This window comes from Zosterops lateralis (genome assembly GCF_965231275.1).
Source record: "Zosterops lateralis genome assembly, chromosome: 10".
Lineage (NCBI taxonomy): Eukaryota > Metazoa > Chordata > Aves > Passeriformes > Zosteropidae > Zosterops > Zosterops lateralis.
Window position 1 is genome coordinate 15,915,591 of NC_139770.1, and position 22,040 is coordinate 15,937,630.

General features: G+C 37.9%; 1 protein-coding gene across 3 annotated transcripts in view; it reads left to right on the plus strand.

The window, feature by feature from the left end:
- The window catches only part of SPHKAP (SPHK1 interactor, AKAP domain containing), a gene marked incomplete at its 5' end in the record, with an annotated part of 65,977 nt that overhangs the window by 6,004 nt on the left and 37,933 nt on the right, over positions 1 to 22,040 (plus strand). For 2 of the 3 annotated variants that reach the window (XM_083868935.1, XM_083868936.1), the window contains 2 exons: positions 12,879 to 12,977; positions 19,149 to 19,259. In XM_083868935.1, the coding sequence (XP_083725061.1) occupies positions 12,894 to 12,977; positions 19,149 to 19,259 (195 nt within the window). Of the gene's footprint in view, positions 1 to 12,874; positions 12,978 to 19,148; positions 19,260 to 22,040 lie in introns of those variants that run through there. The other variant, XM_083868937.1, reaches the window with a different exon arrangement.

The following is a 22,040-nucleotide window of genomic DNA, read 5'->3' on the forward strand; positions in this document are numbered from 1 at the left end:
GGATGGCAGGATCCCAGCAGTGATCTCTCCAGGCTCACCGCTCTGTATTACACTCACTGCAGGTGCTCTCAGACACAGTATTGACTTACTTCACAGAGAAGCAGCTTCAACATGAAGGACCCAGAGATGCAGGCACTAATAGCTGTGTAGTTTTGAGCATTTACTCAGAAGTGTGGCAAGCAGCTTTAGTTTTTTCTCAGAAGAAGGAAAATTAATTAAACTTACATGTCAAAACAATAGCTTTAATTACCAACTCACTAGATAAAATGCAGCAGCAGCTCCTCTTCTCCTAGTGTGTTGTACAGGCTCTTGGCTGTGCTCTCTGGGGAGAAGCAGGAAGGGGAAACCTGCCTGGCACTCACAGGCATGAGGCACTCTGAAAAACTTCACATCTCTCAGGAGCTCAGTGTCAGAAATTTGTGGGGGTTGTTTCCCAATTTCATAACAACCTTTTTGCTTATCAGTGGATTCAATAGTGCTTCAGACTGCTTGTGCTGTACAGGTTCCCTTCCTCCTGCTTCACTGAAACAGAGAGGAAAAAAACCATACTGCATATTTCTGGTTTTCTTTTAACCAGAACTACAAGGTTAGCATGCGCAGATTAATACTATGATAGCTGGGATTTATTTGCTGCCCAGAATGAATTTTAAAACTTCGTTTTTCAGTCTTGTCAACATTTGGGTTGTTGTCATTAATCTCTTTAGTTTCCCTCAGTAATTTTCTTCACTTCAAGACTTGCCTGCTTATTATTAAATATGAGGCTACTGGAAGTGCCCACGACACAGAATAGGTAGGTGTTTTTTATCAAAGTTATGTTTCCTCTTGGTTGTGGCATCACAATTTCTTTTATATCTAATTACTCTTGAGTGCTATGTGAGAAAGTTTCATTTGTAAGTCTTCATTAAATTTAATTTATAACTGAAAGAAAAAGTTCTTTTCTAAAACTGCCAACACAGAACTTGATGCTGGAGTACATACTTCACTGCTAGTGAAATTCAGAACTGGTCAACAAGTCCTGTATAACCCTAAGCAGTCACTTTTAAGACTGGAACTTACCCTTCATGCTCCTAAAGGTCCCTTCATGCCTCCTCACTGTCCTGAGCTGGCTCCATGGACTTGCAATAACTGTCTTCCAAGTATTATGGGAGCTTTTTGTTTTCTGGAAAAGTTTTGATCTATTGCATGAACTGCCGGGAAACTGAAATTCATTGAACAAATACATTGTTGTGTTGCAGTTAAAACTTTTTAAACAGAAAGATGCAGAGTTTCATAGGACTTGTATTTTCTTTCAGCAGTGAAAAATGTGTGGCCCTCATGTAGTCCCCGTGAGATTGCATAGTTATCAGAGTTTCATACACCGATATTCTGTCAGCAGTGGAGCTGTTCATTACATGCTCTTCAGAATATTAAAGGGAGAAATGGTGTCTCTTAGTTTTCAGAACTGTGTTTAAATTAGGTCCCAATCCATTTCCCCTAAGACACATTTATAACTATCTGTGCTATTTCAATTTGAAAAGGGAAGAGATCAAATCAGCAGGGTAATGTTTCAACAACATACTTATAGATTGTTCCTCTTCTATGTTGTCAGGGCAATGCCCTCCTCCTCAGTGAAAAATGTGTATTACCGTTGTAGACATCTAATAAAAATGAACAGGTCATTTATTTTTAAAAGGAAAAGATCTGTATGCTGTGGTGTTCAAATGAAAACCCGTTATCCTCACATAAACTCTGGAATAAGGCCTTCCCCTCAATTGGAATTAAAAAATTGCTTCTTGAATATTTAGAAATACAGAAGTAATAGCACAGCTCTTAGGGAGTTTAGTTATATGATCACACTGTATCTGCCAAGACCTTCAATCCTAAGCGTAATACATGCCATAAATTCAGTGAAATCCAGTGGTCATGTTATCCACATTCCCAAAGGTAGAATATATGACCTATATCAGTGTTTGCATGATGTAATTTAAATGTTAGTATAGCTACCAAACACAGAGTTTTGGTACTTCTACAAATATACCCATACTTCTCAGATTTTGGAAATCTCTGCATTATGCAAAAGTGCATATAACTATAGGAGAGAGGTGTGTTTTGGTACTAGCAACAGTAGCAGATTTTTATTTCATATAAGAAAAATTAATTCATAGGTAAGTATATATTTTTTGAGGGCAGCAGGTGATTTTCTGATTCAGAAGGCAAGGCTTTTAAGGCATCACATATAAGAAAAATAATTAACTACTGAAAAAAATAGTGACAGACAATAAACAAGTAATATAAATACAAATACTAGTCCAAGTCCAATAATGAAACAAACACAAAGGCTGTAGGGGCTGGGTTTACTTAGCATGGATTGCTTTTGCATACACAGAACCAGACCTCTGTGTTACCTGTGTCTTTCTGTAGCTGCAATTGTTACAGTGACTCCCGCTAATGAAACAACAGGAATTTGGCAAAACCTGGATTTAAGTGCATACTTCTTTTTTTGTTCCTCTGAACTGAAAGAGCTTAGTGTTGATCAGAGTGAAATTTAAACACACCCAAAGGCATGAAACAAGTGGCAACTTCTGCTCTTAATGAAGTTAATAGGAAGAGCTGGTTTATATTTTTTCTCATTAGGTGTAAGTGTAGAATAGTCATTTGGCAGGTACTCAGAGAATCACACTGCAGGCAGTGATAAAGTTATCTGAGAGCTTAACCTGAGCTCAGTCCATGGTGCAGATGGTCCTACTGTACCTTGGACATCCCAGTGGGAATGAGTTAACCATGTCAAGCCCAAATATCACAACAGTTTCATAATTAATCTGAAATTCATTGCAAAGCAGTGGCAGTTTGTCTATGTCGTGCCACCAAGGAATTAATTAAATTAATAACACATTGACCTGATTCACTGTTAGACTCCCAAAGGTCATGTCCCATGTTCATTATATAGAGTATGAAAAGCTGTAGATTTTAGAGAGTAGAAAGAAGCATTCATCTTGCCAAAAAAGATCAATCATAGTTTCTTGGACTGGAATCTCATGCTTTTTTTAAGCAGGTGTAAGTGAAGAAAAAGTTGTGAATGTTGCCTTCACCTACCACTTAATCACATTAATCACATTCCAGTCCATGGAAAAAAAAAAAAAAATCACAAATTGAAGTTAAACCAAATACAGTGTTTGCAGTATCTTAACAGAATGGCACAAAAACATGTTTTATCATATTAAAAGCTAAGTTGATTAGTGGTAGCTTAATTTTGTTCACATCTCTGACAACATTATCATGCTTTTTTAAAAAAACATACTTTTAAGCAAATTAGTTTTGAGATTTTTTTCTGTCTAATCACAGATTGTACTCATTGACATTCATGCAGCATCAAAATTGGTAAGCTTTGTGTTTCTTTGGGATATTGGTAGCAAATCAGAATTGTTCAAGAATATTTCAGATATGTAAAATATGTTAAAATCAGATTTGGTGTGAATAAGCCATGACAAAATATGTTCTTTGACATTAAAATAAGCAGAATGTACCCTGACATTTTAACTGGATAGTTTATGAATGCAACTGCAGGTGGTCATAGAAACAATACTGGATTAAAGAGAATAGGAAATTTCTGTGAATGTTTCAGATGAAAACACTTATTTTTAGACTATTGTTTTACTTTTCTAGTATTGTTAGTCAAGGTAAAAACATATTGCTTTCTGAACTCTATTATAATCCTAGACAATATTTTGGAAGGTTTAGCAGGAATCTAAACCAACTTGACTTTGTTGCCAATTGAAAGGGCTGGGAAACAGAATGGAGTTGAAGACATACATACCTTCACTAGAAATAATACATTTGCTGGATAGGTACTTTTTAAAACTGTTAAGGTTAAATATTTTCCATGATCAAATTGAGTTTAGTAGGGACCAATATCACAAGTACATAGTGTCATTTTGAACAGGGATTTTTTTTTTTTTTATGTATAGGTATGTTGGTATAGGTGCCTGACCAAAGGAACTAATTACAATAGGCTACAAATTGCCTTCATTTTACAGCTGTAGAAATGATATTACAATTGGGCAGTGCTATTACTGAGAACAGAGGAAGAACACTCTCCTTAGAAGAATATCAACCCAATCTCCTGGGCTTGCTCACAGCATCAAAATCTTGCTTCTCATGTGGTTGAGTAGAAGGGACAAATTCAAGCATTTGGGTTCAAAACACCTGCTTAAATCTGTTCTGCCAAAGAGGAGATCAAAATGTCTTTGGTGGCTTCCAAAATACCTGCAAGCCACCATTGTGTTGAGGGTGAGGCTGATCTGGCTGTTTCACTTGAGGCACTCCCTCCTTCATGACTGAGAACATCCACACAGACTGACCTGGTTATTTATTTGCTGGTGGGAGGGATGGCTCTGCAGTGTCAGTCCCCGTGTTATAAAAGGCATGGCATAACACTGGTTCAGCTAGGGCATGCCTTACAGATTCCTGATCATAGGAATTCCTGATCGCCTCACCATATTTTTCTCTCTCTGCTCTGATTGACTTAGATCACAGAAATGCTTCTCTCCTCCATCTCCCCCTCCCCGCCAAAAAAGGAAAAAAAAAAAAAAAAGAAAAAAGAAGTAGTCATGCTTTACCAATCAGTTCTGTGGCTTACTGGTGGCTGGGGAGTCTTCAGGCATTTGGAATAATTTTTTTGTTATTTTCCTGTAGTATTCAGAGATATAAACTTCTGTGATATGGAAAGGTGAATCTTCACTACACTGAAGTCAATTCTCATTATTTGTAATAAAAAACACTGTACATCATGATACTGTCATACTCATACTTTTCTTGTCATACTCATACTTTTTTTTTTCCTAGACCTCAAGTTGTTCCATTCTGTGGAACAATTCAAATTCTGTGTTGAAAAATCTAGTTTTCCCGTATCAGTAGTCCATTTTCACTAACAGTTTTGCCCTTTATGTTTTTAAATGTAGCTCAAAGTGATGCTGCAACAGTGGGAAATTCCCAAGCCCCTATTTTAAATATCTATATTTAGGTACAGGTAGGAGCCCTTTCTTAATCTCATCATTCCAAAGCCAGACCTATTATTTCTGTGGAGAAGTGGTACAAAGAATTTCAGAAAGTCTGCTGAACATTAGGAAAATGCCATGCAAAAGATGAAAGTGATGTTCACCTTCTGATCACGCGCATAATCCTGACTACCTGCCACATTTCAATTACACTTGTACAGTCTATTTGATTTGTAATCAATCTAAAAAGGAAAACACACGAACAGCTAGCAAGTTTTGATTAGCTACACACATTTTCTATTCAAGTAAAATCATGATGTATGCATTAACTTCTAAGTTATGAACATCTTTGTCACATTACTCTTCAGAAATATTCAGTATCTGTCTTGAACATAATCACTGAAAAACTTTTATGAATTAAATTTGAGATCTTTAGAGAATGGCCTTTAAAAAAAGATAGTGAAATACTCGTTTGCATGTGCTGTGCTTTGAGGCTTGTTTTGTCAGTACTTGACTGCTACTGCTCTGATGCTCCGAATGAGAATCACATTTGTTGATGAAAAAAGCTGGTTGAGAAGCTTGACTGGGATGTTTGGCTATAGAATATAAATAGGATGCCAAAAATACTTAATGAATGAGTTAAGGCAAGATTTACATCCTCCATATAAAAACACTGGTGTCTTCCTGTGTCGTGTTGCACTGGTTGTCCTGAAATGCCCAGCTGACAGTTTGTGCACAGCAAAAGGATGAGAGGAGCAGGCAGTGAATACAAGTTGTTTATTAGATACAAGAATCATATAAAACAGGCTGTGAAAAATTACCCAGTGGTTTATGGCATGAAAGCCTAATTTTCAATGTCTTTGATTTCATCCTGAAAAGTGCTGAGAATTTCTATTTCTAGTTGAAATCTGTGGGAGCTGCTTGCACATTTGTTATGTATTTAAATTGGACCAAATTTCACCAGTTTCCAGCTGTGTCACAGTTTTTTCCATTCTTTTTAAAGGAGGATCAGATAACATCATACATTTGGACTATTACATTTTGGTGCATTACCAACATACCCTATATTAAGAATAGACATTGCTATCAAAAATGCAGAAATAATATAAATTTCTTAATAAATATACAGTCATGAACATTTGGAAAAATGTTCCAAATGTTTCCAAAAACTGTCCTCTTTTGTCCTCCTTTCCACAGCACAAGGGCCAGTAATATTGTACAATACTCCTACATAAGCTAAGTGAATAAGAAATTTTCTGTGGGACATCTTTTTAAGAATATTTCAGATTTTATAATGTTTTTGGCTCCCTTAGTAGGCTTAAATAGTAGCAATTCTATTGCTTTGCTGTAGAAGAAATGAAACTGCCTTATTCTGATGTTTCTGTGATACCTGTGCCTGTACCTCTCTAAAATCATCTTCCCAATCAGCACTGCTCACTTAAGTTATGTGTATGCAGACAAATTGCTCAAAGAATCCTTCCTTTAACAAGATTTCTTATCTTTCCTGCAGTCAAACCCTCAGCAGAGCCTTAGTTTCCCACTGGCTGGCACTCCAGAGTACAGACTCCTTGCTTTTGGGGCAGAAAAAGCAGTCTGAGTTGTCTTTCAGCCCATCTCCATAAGGTAAAGTCTTTTAGCCTTCCCTGCATTTAAGGGTCTGTTCCATAATCTTTTCCAAGTCAGTCATTTCTTCTTCATCAGACCTTGCTGGTCCCTAGCTGTTGATCCAGGTCATCTTTTCACACTTCTAAAACACCCTCCACCTCAGGAACTCAGCAGAAGTTCCTGTTACCTGTGAATTGTTGTGGGCATTTCCCACCAGAAGAGATCTCACAGTTCCCCCTGTTCTTTTCTGTAGCTTCCTCTGACTTAAGGTCCATGCCTTTTCTTTCTGGAAGGTTTCCTTAGTAAGTAGCCATTCTGTCAGCATAACAAAGGTCTAGAATTGTCCTAAAGCCATGTCAAATCTAGGGATAGGTGGGGAAAAGGCAGGATGCCTATCAGCTGTGTGCAAGAGCCAGTTTATATTGGGTTGGCTCTCTGTCAGTAAATTACTGAAATACAGTTAACCATCAAAACCCACCAACCCAGTCATCTGTCGTTCAGCCCCTGAGTGCCAACTCTTTGGTTTGATTGTCAGCTCTCTGAACTGAATATATCCTGCCATAGCTATTGAATGTGGAGGAGTTTGTCAGACTTGTACATAAAGCCTGGTTATTTTACCCTTAGTAATTCAATCAGTAAACTCAGGAAGGAAGGAATATTTCTAAGCAGATCATAAAAAATCTATTTAGTTTTCTGTACATTTATTCTTCAGTAAAACTTGTCTGTTCTTTTATAATATTTTAAAAACATGATTTGAAATAAGGCTGATGATTGCTACTGCTTACAGAGACTTACAGATTTATTTACTGATGTAATTTGGAGCAAAATAAAGGTCATTCAGAGCTCTTTGGGCATTCTGAATTGTACCCCAGCATGGGTTGTCTTTTCTCTGCGTCTGTTTTTCATCAGCATGTAGCTAGAGACCTGGTCTTTTGGCAGCTGTATCCCTGATAAAAATTAAATGTAAATCAAGAGCACCCAATAGACACTATGAAATGAGCAATCTGAATATAAAGCATTTAAACTTCTAGTCTTTTTAGTGTGCTGATCTGTAAAACCCAATCCTGTACCTGTTAGAGTGCACAGACAATGAAGGGAAGTATTCAGTACTTTTGTTAGTGAAGCCGATAGCAGCCATGGGAGACTGGAACAAGTCTATGAATACCTTACAGGATGTGATCCTGATATTGCCAGTGATTATATTCTGTACTTGGGTTCCAAATCCATAACAAAATCAGAAAGACATTTGTTTGAGGTATTTATAGAGCATCTGTTTGACTAACCATCTGCGCTCTGATTGAAGTGTACACATTGTCCAGACTGAATAAAAACTATTTATATGGATTAAAATAGTAACTTTGACACTGTTACATTGAAAGATTTTGCTCCTAGTGACTTTGCTGACCTGTTTGCTTGCAAAGGTAAATTTTAAAGCTGTACAATTTGAAAGGTAGCATGAGGAAAGAGTATGAATTGTCTGTCCACTTCTAAAAGGCTTTGAAGTTAAGAGATGCTGTTTGAGCAGCATGCCTTTCAAAACTGCTTCTTGCTTAGGGTCTGGGTTAAGCTGGCTGCCTTCCTCAGTTGCTTAGTAGCTTTCCAGTTTATTTAGGAAAGTAGAAGTAAGAAGATGCCAAGGTATTTTGCTCTGCTTTCACTTGTCTCATATTTCTATTTCAAAATGAGATTCGTCCCTTTTTTGTTGCTCATGATGTTCCCTACAAATATTAACAGAACACCAGAAATGTGGCTCACTATAGCTTGGCATTAATTGTACTGAGAAACCTCCCTGTGTTCATTCCGTTTGCTTCCTTCAAGATTATTTTTTTTCAGGGATCAGTATGTTTTCTATGTTCAAAATGCCAAGATTAGGAGTCAAAATGAAAAGAGGAAAGGCAGCAGGCTGTAATGCGATTGATTAGAAAAATATATATGTAATGGTCACTTTATTATTTATTGAGATTGCTCCTTAGGAATGATTATTGAACAGCAAGTTTGGGGAAGCTGGTTATGCTTGTTCAAGATGGTAGGAAATTGAAGTTTTTGGTATTGTTTCAGAAGATTAATTTTCTTTAGTGGTAACCTAGGGAATTCTTTAAATTACCTCATCTTAGTTGATGTAGCACCATCTGCCACATCTGCAAAGGAGATAATTATTTTTAGGAGCAGCTGTGGATTTTTTGATTAAGTCTTGAGTCATTGAGGTCAGTATTTTTGAATTATTCAACACAGGAAAGATGAAGCAATTCGTTTGCATTTTGGACAGTAATACATGATGTGTTATTATTACAGTTGGTGAGATAAACCTTGTAGCTATTTACTACAGTTCTGTAATTTCCAGGAAATTTGTTTGTATTCTTTGTGAGTGGATATAGCTTGTAGGAAAAAAATTACCGGTTACAATTCATGAATCAGTAAGACAGCACCTGGTGGCAAATGAGTGTGAAGACTTCTCTGTTAATGTAAATACCAAAGTGAAAATGATGCACTTAACGCCAAGTCATAGGTCCAGGTTCCCAACTTCAGTTTCAAAAGCCGAATTATAGATTAGGATCTTCCACACCAAAGAAAATCTTCAAAATGGGCCATCCTTTAACAGAGAATGTTTGCTGTGCCTGTGGCTTTTTGTGATACCTCCAAAAGAGATGAGCACATCTAACACAGATCAGCTTTGTCCTTCACATACTAAACAAGGGAGCCAAGAAAACTTGAGAACTGAGATCTAAAAACTCCAGCAGCTTTCTTTATCTTGTAGTGAAAAGGCTCCAATCTGTGCCAGATGTCGTGAAAGTCCAGCACTTCACGTAAGCTCTTGATGTGAAGTAACGAGCTAGTATGTGAATGCCAAGCTATCACTTGATGATGAGCTGGCTGCATCTTTGCAAGAGTTTCTTTGGCTTCCTGCTATTGAGGAACTAATGAGAACAGAAGTTTCTCAAAGCCAGAATAGTTTTTCTCTGGAGAGTTAATGAAAAATAGGTTTTTATTACTGCCTTTGCTACAGAGCGAGGGTGGCAAAGCTGTATGGCCTGAGGAGGGTCACTTGAGAAAACACTTGTTGAAAATGAAAGCCTAGAAAGGATACCCATGGGATAAAGAGAAGAGGAAATTTTGCCCTGACTGAGAGTTGAGATAATTGAAAAAGAGATGTTGAAAAGCCAAATCCATGTTCTGTATTGGAAGAAGGACCTGTGCCCCTGAAGGTATCTCTGCAGGACCTCATACACTGCACCTCCCTGACGTATGGAAGACTCACATTTGTGGTGCTGAATTCCCAGCCTGCAGAAGCACAGCTGAGTGCTCATTTTCCCATCAGCTGGCATGAACTGCTGCAAATCTCATTTGTGTCATATGCAGAGAGACTCATGTGCCTGACTGACCAGCAAGAGTGGCCGGAGGTTTTCCTGTGCGTCTTCTAGAAATTGTGTAGCCAGAAGCTCACTAAGGAAAAGCAGTGGAGTCTAAAACTGAATGTAGCTCTCCTATTTTGACACTTCTTTGTTAAAATTTTTCTGCATCTCAGTGACTGAACCCTGAGCAGTTGAAGCTGTTTCCAAGCAGTGGCAGCCCAGAGTTCCTGTCCCTGGCACAGTTTAGGAGTTGAACTGCAGTGCAGCCTGAGATTAAGGGTTTTGCTCTGCAGTTACTGAACAGGAGATGTGAACCTAAGACAAAAATGAAGCTCTGAAGGAGTTAGAGATACTTGTAAATGCATTGTCCCTTGTTCTGTGAAACACAGCTGCCGATTTTTCCTGTGCCCCAAATAATCAGCTGGATGTGAAATACAACCTTGAGGACTGAGATAGGTGGCAAGAGGATTTAAGTTTACTAGATTTTGGGAACACCAAAGGCAGTTGAGTTTCCTATCTAAACTTTAGTCTAAGTGGGAGCCTAGTCTCATTTAAAATATTTTTAAAATATTTTAAATTTAAAATATTTATTTCAGTTATCATGTGATTTTAACAAGGTTTTCTATATTTACAAATGAAAAGTGGACTTACTTTGAAAAGAACATAGATTTTAAAGGATTAAGAAGCTTTTACAGATCATTTCACTTTCCACATGACTTGGAGGAAAGCTTTGCTTCTGTATGGGATGTGTCATGTGCTACCCCTTGCTGAAATACTGTCCAGAGATAGCACAGATTTGTTGCTACTCCAAATGTGAATCTTCAACTACATTTTCCAGCTATGCTTTAATGTGATATTCTATTTGTAATGTTTAATTAAGTTCTAAAGAAGGCCTTCAGGTAGTTGTCAAATTGTTATCTTTGTTGCTGTTAGACTCAGCACACTTCATGCACTGAAGTTCAGTTCCCTGCACGCAGTGGAACTGAGAGCAAATAGTCATTAGCAGCCCATCAGCTCCCTGTGGCAGAGCCCCTCAGTCTTCCTCTCAGTGAAGAGCAGGAGAAAACAGTACAACAGCCCTTGTACTTCAACCTGCAGGTCAGCCTGGATCTGTAATTTTCTATTAGATTGCAGAGGTGATGCATCTTGTAAAAAGAGGCAGTGCAGAACTTCTGCTGGGAGTGGTGAGTTTTACCTTGTCCAAAGGCTGCATCTCAGTGTGGACTTATCAAGGAGGATTTAACTATTTGACTTCTGAATATGAGGCTCTTACTTTGAATGGAGATAGAAAGCCAGAATTAATGTGTTTAATTTCTCTCATTCTGTTAAAGAACTCAGTCTAAGGCCTATAAAATGCTATTTTGTTGTGTGAAATGCGAGAGAAATTACTGCCCAGAAATATAACTGCATATCTATATCATCTGAGCAATGAAGCAGAGTTTTGTAAAGAGGCAAAAGTCTTCTAAGTACAAATGATGATGGTATCTTCCAAAGTACTGAGTGGTAACATACTTTCCAAGTGAAGTCAATTAACCCTCTGGTCTCTCTTGTGCATCTATATTCAGTCCTCCCATGTGATTCAAGAAACTTCCCCCCAGCTAGCAATTAACAAGTACTAAATTAGTTTTATATTTTTTATTCACTCTTCTAATTCTAGCACATCTAGGTACTTTTTAAAATTATTATGGAATAGCACCACACACACCAGCAGAACTCTCATTGACAAAGTTCCTTACTAGAGGGAATGCATAGCTAGTCATGAGCAATATCTGGTGAAAGGCACATGCATGAGTCTTTGAGGGAAAGGTAGCCTTAGACATGCTTGGCTCTAGATTTCAGGAAAAAAAAAGTGTGAGTGGCCTCCTCTTAACATACTGGTTTACTCTCCAGTAAAGGTGACGGAGGAAAATGCACTTTAGGTTTGGGCTTAGCAGGAAGTTGCACATGGTCTGTTACCCCACTGGAACCAATGAGAGATTATTACTCGAGCTGTGGTAACCCGGTCACTCTTTATGGTCCATCACAGCATGTTCCACATACTCTCATAGGTGACTTGCAGTAATTAAAAGCACTCCAAAGACCCTGTCTGGGAAGCAGAACATGATCATGTAGGGCACTTTTCCCCTAGTATGTTCCTGGATAAATAGTCCTTTAACACTTGTGGTATTTAACTGTGATCATGTCATGACCAGAAGGAGAAGCTTCATTAATCTTGGACCAATGTGATTATTATACAATGGAAGATCTTTGAAGACTGGACTGAACTACTCCAAAACAAAAGTATGAGGGTTGGCTCTTGCTGTGTGTGCAAATAATTTGGCTGGTAGAACTTGGTTTTATAGTTTTTATGGTTTTGTACTCGACACCTACACAGTCCCAAAGTAAACGTATTTGTTGTGTACCACTGAATCACAGAACAGAATATGTGCATGACCTAGCTCCAAACCTACAGTGTATCAAGGTGTTCCATCTGGATTACAGAATGCTGCCTCTCCTGTTGTGTTTTTTACTTTGTAATCACTACCCCTTTACTTCCATCCTGGCAGGTAAAAGTGCAGCAAGTATTTCTGTTGTTTACTAAGCAGAATTAATGCAGCAAGTATTTAATTTGCTGCTCCAAGCTGCCTGCTTGTGAAAACTACTATCACTTTTTACAGTGGCATTCAAGACAGACAGGTCTGGTTGCAGGCAGTTTATGCTTTCCTCTAGTCTTCAAAAGACATCAGTCTGCTATTTTATATCCAAAGTGTGTGGCTCAGGGTAGTCTTTCAAAAAGGGAAAATTAGCAATAACTAGACTAGTAACATCAGCTAGGAGAGTATGGACAGCATCTTGTATTCTAAGTTACATCTCTTAACTGACCTGTGTTTTGGTAGTATTTGAGTTATTTATGTAGCTGAGTCACAGGAAAGGTTTTAGGGGGCTTGTTTCTTTTTTGTTCTTCAGCAACTTTGAATCTCCACTGATGCATGAAGTCCCAGAGCGCCAAGGCAGCAGCACAGACAGTTCTGCAAGCAGTTTGGGAAGCTCTGTCACAGCATGTAAGAAGGTAACTTTTAAGTTTATGTTATATTCAAAGTCCAATATGTATATAGCTTTGCTTTTCAGCTTTAGTGAGGAATATGAAATTTAAGTGATACTTAGAAAAGGTTTGATACAGAAAAATAATTTAGTTATGGTATCTTGCAAGTTTTGTCTGCCTGGTTTGTACTTGTCTGGTCTCAAAATACATTATACATATATGGGAGGTAAACTCCCATTGAACATTTCTAATTTACCTCATTATCTGACATTTCATTATATGAAATAAAATCAGTGCATAGCACGAATACCTTCAGGACTGCTCTTCAAAAAATTACAAGTTTCTGGGTCCAGACAGAGCTTTGCTTCTCTGAGGTCAGTGCAATAGAGAGTCCTTCATGAAAAAAACTTTGACTGGAATGGTTTCTGCAAGTGATATAGACTGCTGTTATTGTTTCCTAAAATCAGATTTAATTGTAATAATTTACTTTAAAGCACATGGTGGGGGAAAAAGTGACACCTGTGTGTGTATGTGTGTCATTTGGAGGAATCTAATGTCCTTTTATGCATGTAGGTAATTTCACTACAACTGATAATACAAAGGTGAAGACCTTTTATTCCTCCTTCCCAAGAGCTTGTTATGACAGTACAGTCTGAGGGAAGGGGGCACTACCAGAGACTATTGAGGTGGACAGGGTGTCTTTCACCTCTCACTTTGCAATAAACCTAAGAGCTCTACTGTCTCCCACAGGCATAATTCTAGAGCTGAAAAGACAGCATTCATTTCGAACTTTCACAGTTCATTCAGTCTTCTCATAATTCTGACTTTTAATAATGCTTTCCTTTTGGGTTTGGAGTTTTTTGTTTGTTTATTTTGTGTAAGAAGAGTGAAGGATAAAACATGTAGATGGTAAAAATTTATTTTCCTTATACTGAAAACCATGCACAGAAATTTTGTTAGATATAATATCATTGATATAAAAGTGAACTCGATAAGACAGATGTGTATGCTGGGACTGGGCTTCTTATCCTCACCCCAATATGGCTAAAAGATAAAATGTCAATATTTCACTTGATCAAAGGGTTCATTTGCAAAATAACACTTGGGTTTTAAAAAATGCTGCTGACTATAATGGGAATCCTCATATAGACAAAAAATCTACTGTGTGGGAAAACATCTTAAATATTCATTTAATCTCAGAGTTGTGTACTTTATGTAAGAATGAAGGGCAGTGGCTCAACACTAAGTGCCACCACTGCCTTTACAAAAAAGGCTCCTGCTTGGTCACGTTCAGAAGTATCACTCTCTTTTAAAGGGTAGCCTGTATCACATGGTTGAGAGCTGCTTCACCTGTCCAATCCCATATTTGTGCTGTTCACTGTAAAACAAGTCAATTTTATGATTGTCAGCACGCTAAAAGAAGTTATTCACTTCTGATAATACTTCTGACAAACAGCAGGACTTTTTTGGCTTCTTTACACCATTATCAGAGGAAGTTTACATTTTGCGTGTGTGTGAGTGGAAAAGGATGAAGAATTCTCTTCCGGCCTGTGTTAGGTGATTCTGAAGTTAGGTGAGTGAAATGCTGTGGGTTCCTGCTGCAAGTGAACAGTTTAAACAATTGACTTGTAGGTTTGAGTAGTTATATTTGGCATGAATGGCTCCTGTCAGGAACCATATGAGATGTAGTCTGTTACTACACAGACCAACCTGAACGAATGCAGAAGATGTGCCCCTTGATAACTCGTTTTATTCTGTATGTCCCACTTTCCTATCTTTTTTGATGAGTAGTAATTAACCAAAGCAATTAAGATGTTCAGTCATGAAGATGCAGATGTTTCATTTGTGGAGCAGATCCTTTTTAATGCTGTCTCAGTTATAGATATTTACTGTATTTTAATGTCTTGTGATCTAAATCAGGGAGCAGGAAGCTGTTACACTAAACTCATATGCAGTATTTTCCTCTGGGAAAGAGTGACTTTTCTAATCCACACTCTGCTAGAGGCTGATTTAGTTCATTGATTCACAACACACTGAGTAATGCTGACGGCTGAGTCTCTAGATGAGAGTGGAAAACTTTTTTTTAGAACCATGAATTACTGCTGATTTCACATTTAGTGCATGATGCAGATTCATCCTGAATTATTTTCTGAGAGTGATGATCCTGCTCCAAACCAGATATACAGCCGTATAGTGTGTGCAGCTGTCACATGAGTATGGTCAATGAATCAAATTCTGCTTTCACTTTTCAGCTGATAGCAAAAATCTTAACAATGTGTCAGTGGGATTGGTCCTGCACTTGTCTTAATTAAATAAGAATGAACAGAAGTATAAGACAGGAGGATGAAATTTTCGCAAGTGATACTGTTTGCCTTAAAGTACAGGACTGCAGACTGACAGCTGAAAGAGAAGATGGTTTGTTTTCTTGTCATTCAGTACATACCACCTCAGTATATTTTGAAAAAATGCTTAAATGCAAAAATGGCAGTGGTAATATGCTGGTAGATACAAAGAATACCAGTTCTCACATTGCTTTTGATTAATTAACTAGCTCTGTTAACTTAGATCAACTCCTTCAAGCTTATACACTTTTGATCATTGCAGTCATATATTATTTTACTGTAAGGCCTTCAGTATGTTCCTTTAAAAGCACAAATATCCCATCAAGTTTTCATGCATGTCCCATTTTGTCTAAACACATGAAGCTATTTAACCAGGAGAACTGTCTTACAATAACAACAGGCTGTAAAATATACTCCATTTATTCTTACCATATGTGTGTCTTTGACCACCATTTTACTGTCTGTTACCAAAGAAATATGCCCAAAAGTTCACATGCCTTTCTAGAGAACCATTTTGGCACACCAGGTGTGTAACACTACCTGTTATCAGCATTGCAGGGTGGCCCAAATTATCCTTCCTCCACAGAAGTACTAATGGGAAAGCTCTGAGCAATATCATGTCTATAATGGTCCTAATGCACAAACTTGTGTTTCATAAGATGGAGTTTAAACTGATTCAAGGTTTACCCCTCACTCCTACCACCACTGACTCAAATGTCACCTCCATCTCCTGAGCACCACTCAGACCTGTGTAAAACCAGATGATATGCAAGGACACTTCTGGCACATGTTCCTGCATTCCCCCATTCCCACAGTGCTGTCTTTTCAGGGTGGTTTCTGGAGCCTTTCAAATGACTTTGAGCCAACCTCTGTGCCCTAGATCTGAGTAGCTGACCTCTGCCAATTTCTGCCATATGGACTCAAGTATATTTGGTTTTGTTTTTCTTACCTGTCTTTTTCAAATCCAAATTGCTGTAAATTATTTTCCCCAACCTCCAGTATTAAAAGTGTTACACCTATTCATCCCTCTTCACACTTCTGGATATATCCTCAAGTGTGTGTGCAGGTCTGCTTTGGCACTGGAGAGCAGAATCTGGCCCAGGAAGAACATAATCCTACTAATGGTGTTTGTCTACTTCAGGTTACTTAGAAATCACATGCTGTCCAAAACTTCAATGTAGAAATTTCTACCCTTGACTTTGAAGTATGTTGTGAAAAGCTGCATACAAAAAATTAAATGCAATAAAAAGCATTGGAACTCATAAACCACCCTAGAGTGACTCAAACTTGGCACCCACAACCTGTCCTGACCAGACCAAAACATTTGTTCAGGAGAGTTATTTCTTCTCCGGCTGCTTTACCAGTATTTGCTTCCTGATAAAAACATCCTCTGAAAGAAAGTTAAAGCTACCAAGGGTCATTTAACATCCCATAGGAGACAAAGCAAGTGAAGTGTGGACTGCTCAGCTCAGTTCATGGGTTTGTCATGTACAATATACACCTGCTGTGATCTAACTGTTCCAAAATGCAAGTCCTTCTGAGACAAAGACGAGCAGCACAAAGAATATCTGCAGCTTTTTTCTGCATGATAAATTTTTGCCTATCACAGTTTCTCAGAAACTGTCTGAGTTTTGGGAAAAAAAGATCTAAAGTGATTGAGGTTGAAGAAAAATTCACTGTGATCTTTAAAGAAATGAAACAATATTGCTTGTTACAGCAAAAGCTATTTGAGCAAAAAACCCTGTTTGCTGTGTATGCGAAATTATGTTTTAACAGGTTATTAGAACTTCAGCTCTTGAGGATTAGAATGTCTAGAATCTAATTAAATCTGAACTCATATATATATATTTATATACGTGCGTGTGTGGTTTGTGTGTGTGTGTTTTTGTATATGTTCAATTCTCCGTTGTCTTCATAAAGCTGCAGAGAATGGTAATTTTTCAGAAAGAGAAAAAGAATGCTTAATTCTAGATTTTACCAACCAGCTCATAATGTTTCAACATTTCCTCAAAAAAACCCAAGCCCACACAACAGTTTATTACACTAACAGGAAATTGTTTCTTTGGGAATATGGAGTATATTATTTCCCCATCTAGTCTCGGAGTTAGTTATGATGGCAGGAATCTTTTTGCACTGAGATGGGAGGTTATAAAATTTACTGAGTTCAGAGTCTTTGCACTGGTAAATAAGATCAGCCATAGCAGCCCCCAAGAAAAGGCTGGTGTTCATGTGGAGCATTCATGAACCTTTGGCATTCTCAGAGGAAAGTCTTTGGGCACAGTACTTCCTCTGAGTATTTTGTGAACCTTAAATTTGCATTTTAAAGCTCTTTGGAAGAAAACCCATAGCAGGGCTGGTGTACTGAGAAACAGCCACAAAGGTGGAAGTCTCCATGGAGGGCACCAAAAAAGGGCACTGAAGCAGGCCAAGCTCAAGGCCTGTGGTGTTCCCCATTACCTCCTCATCCCTCTCCTGCTGACTTTTATTCAGAAATCAATGGAAGTTTAATATAGGGAGTGAAATATTAAGTGTAACTGACTTTCTACCAGAAAGATAAAAATTAGAGTGGGTGTGAGTCTGTGGGTGGTAATAAGCTTACTTCTGGATGCCCCCAAGTACTAGAAAACTGTGTCAACTGGCCGGATGAACTTTCCACAGTCATTTATCTTCCCTGAGAAGTGAGAAGGCTTCACAATTTATTCTCACTTCTCTTCCTTAGAAGGGATTTAGGCTCAGAGATCAAGTATTCTTGAAGTAGGACAGATGTGTGCCAATACAAAACATGCATTCAGGTAAAGGAAAGTACTGTAGATAAATTTTCTTTCCCTAGGTATAGCAACAAATCTGTATTTTAAAATATAATTATTCAAAGTCAAAAAATTAGAGTACAGGCTACTTCCATGTAATACAAGAATTGCAAGAAGTACATATAAAATATACATCTATTTCAAAATATACTCATTAACATTGCTGCCTAGGGAAGATGATAAGCTATAGAAAATGTTCTGTAAGTAGCACCAATGGTGCAGCAATATTTTTCCTGCTGTTCTTCCCTGTCTGTTTTAAAGATACTAGTGCTCTCTCTTTTTCATGGTAGAATATTAGTACAGAGGCAGAAAGTAAATAATTCTATTTAATCTAAGCATCAGATTTGCAAACTGGCTTTTCCTCTTTGAAGTCTATAGATCTCTGTAACCCCATTTTGGTTTTGTTTGAGTGGGAGCTGTGGCACAAGCTGTAGGGCTGAGTCAACACAGAGACTGAACATAAAGTTTTGGTCTCAGGGTGCTGACTGACCTCAGGACTCATTACAGATGGTCCAAAGTACTTCGGCTTCTCAGAAAACAGAAAAAATTGTTTAAGGAGTTTGAAGCCTTGGAAGTCCCAGAAATTAAGCTGCTGCCAGAATGAATAGTACTGATCTACTGTGGAGATAGATATAGTCAGTCATAAAGGCTGCACGTTTGTGTACTCTGGTGTAATTGTATAATTAGTGTTAGTTTCCTAACACATCTGTTTATCCCTTTAACGAAGAACAAAACTCATAGCAATATTTCCCAATAAACATATTGGGTTTGGGCATTTCCTTCAAGTGTCTGTCTCCAGGGACTCTCAGTTCTGGAAGAAAATAGACTTATACTTTAGGGGACATGTAAGAGATTTGACTAAAGGTGCAGTAATTGGATGGGTCCAAACCAAACAGGTCTGTCTTGCCTGCCTTTCTCCCACCACCCCCCACCCCAATTTTGTCAGCCAAAGTTGCCTTGAGTTAGAACAATAGGGTTCAGGCCCCCAAAAAACAATAGGGCTCAGAAAAATTTGTCATTATTTTAACTATTTTCAACTATTTTAACAGATTCTCTGCAGTAACAGTTTGCTAGAATCAACAGACTACTGGCTACAGAATCAGAGGACACCATGCCAAATTGGCTTTCTAGAAGACAAGTCGGAAAGCAACTGTGCCTCAGTAAGTACTCACTGCCATCTCCTCTGGAGAAAAGTTTCTTGAGAGTTATTTGGGCAGGGTGTGGGGCTGATGACAGTACATGTTAAACTGGAAAAGTCTGTAATTTCCAGCTTTCTTTTAAAAGCAAACATATAAACTGAAAATACAGATTTCTATACAGAGGATATTAATAAAGACTACTGCAGAGGTTTCCCCACATTTGGCTTTCAGACTTTGGTGGCTCTTTATATTTTTTTAATGTTCATAATCTACAACTCACAAGAGAGAAAAACAAGCCAAAGAGAAAATTATGCTGAACCATAACTTGTTAAGTGGCAGGTTGGAAAAAGCAGATGTTTAAAAGGCTGCTCAGCGTTCCTGAAGGCAGAGAGACACAATTAAAGAGAAAAAGCTCTTTCCATGTAGAATGAGGGGAAGCTGCTGAAGAACTTAAACAGAATTATTTTGCACTTGAAATTAAATTTCAGTCTCATTATTGTGGGTTATAATGCGATTAAGATCAGCTTTTGTTTAACAATGTGCATGAATAAATATGAGTTATGTTGTTTTATAAACTATCCACATGAAACTGGATGGAAATACATGGCTATGTTTTTAATAGTTTTTTACTTGATGGAGGACTCAGAAGAGCAGATCTTTCCTCAGAATACTATTCGAATGCTATTTCCTGGTCTCACTGAGCAAAGAAGGGCTTTAGAAAAGATCAGGTTTATCTCAGGTAAAAGGTTTCCAGCTCTGTTTGTGCTGCACATAACCTAAAGACCAGCTGAGGGCTCTCATGGGGTCTGCTGGGATTCCCTCGAGGACACAGAGATTCAGCTCCCTCTGATGAACCCAGACTGCTGCTGCCAGGACACTGAACCTCCATCCCATCGAGGCAATGGCCGGAGGCTTCATGTCCTGCCTGGGGTGATGCAGAGTGCCTGAGAGCAGCACCAGTGACACAGCAGTGTCATTGCAGTCGTGATATTTAGGAGTATGGTCAGAGGTTATTTGGCTTAATTCAGTCATACTGAGCACTGATCTATCAGTTTCCACAAGGCAGAGTGAGAAAAATACACAACCTAATCCCCATGTGCAAGTGAGCAAGGTGAGAACTTTACAAGGTGAGAACCTGAACACATTCTTAACCAGAGCAGGTTCATCAGACAGGTAATCAGTGGTATCCTTGTTTTTTCATATAGGAAGGGATTGCTTTTAGTGCAAAACATGTTCACTACAGTCACTTAATTTCATTATTCAGTATTTAATATCCTAAAAATAAGGCTTATTTTCTCAGTGGAAATTAGTACCTCAAATAATAATATAAGGATTAATTATGGCTTGCTTTTTGACCTGTTGAGCTTTGACTTTTTGCTTAATTTTCCATAGACTCTTAGAGGAAATTATATTTATCTCTGATAGGTTGGACATACCAAGCAAAGTTGTTATAGAAAGATTATGCCATTGCTACCCTCCTTATTTCAGGCAACATTGTCTGATTTTGCCATGCTGTTTGCTTTAAAAGGTTATACTACCTCAAAGAGCTTTTTCCTCTATACCAATATTATAAGTGTTGTGGTTTTTTTCTCTGTGGAGGATATTGGTCTAATTGCTAAACATTTCATTAAACTTACTTCAATTAACAATGGTACTGTTTAGCAGCAGTTCACCACTGAGATTAGGATACATAGTTTCCTGCTAATATAATCAGGTAGTATTTTGAAAGTAGTTTAATTATTGATGTCTTCTTTTGTTTGTTTCTACTGAATGAGAACTGGATCAAAATCCACTTAATAGAATAAAATGCATGGATTTGTGAGACATAAGCTTCACATAGTGATTTATAAATGCAATTAAATTTCTGTAATGTGACATTCTTCTTACCCCATGGAGCGACCTCATAAAATAAAAGTAGTTTCACATAAAAATATCTACTTTTGCTTACTCCACTATTGTCAGGTTTCTTTCTCTGGACCTATAACAAATTGTTTCCTGCTTTGGACGTGTTTTTATGAAGACCTTATTGGGAAAAAAACCCCTGATAGATACTTTCCCCCTATTTTCTCTCCAAAGATCTAGATCTAGATTAATTACCAGTACTGAATATTTGTGGTTGGCTTATGTTAATACAAGTTAAGAAATTTAAATTCTAGCTTAATTAGATGATTTATAGTTTTCTTCTAGCATTGAACTCTCCTAAACCACGTCTTTTCATCTTACACAGAGAAATGTCAATTGTGACTTTATCTTAACAGTTGCTAAGATTTAACACTTTTCTTTGCAATGCTTTTGCATCAGCTCCATGTTTAAGGTCGTATTGCCACACTGCTAAATATGTATCTTAATTTTCTTTTAGGAATTCTTCATGAACATAGTCATGAAACTATTATTTAGGAAAAAAGCAGGATACAAAACTAAATGAAGAAAAAAAAATGTGGTATAGTTATGCAAGATATTTGGTATTCATTTGGTTCAAGATGCTTGTAAGAATTCAAGAAGTTCTCTGGCCTTTCATGCTCCAGGCCAGCAAAAAGCCATTAGAAATTATATTTGCACTGAAAAGAAAAAAATCCTCTCAAAATGGACCCAGGCTCCAGTGATCTCCCCACAAAATCATCACATCCCATCACTCCTTGCATGACCATCCTGTCCCAGCATGGAGGCTGGGAGAAAGGCATTCCCACTCCACACAGCCTAACAAGGAATTGTCCTTGAGAACCACTGATGTAGGAAGGTAGAACCTCTCCTTCCCAAGTACTGTGCCTTTGTGTGAGGGGCAGTGGATTTCCAGACGTGCAG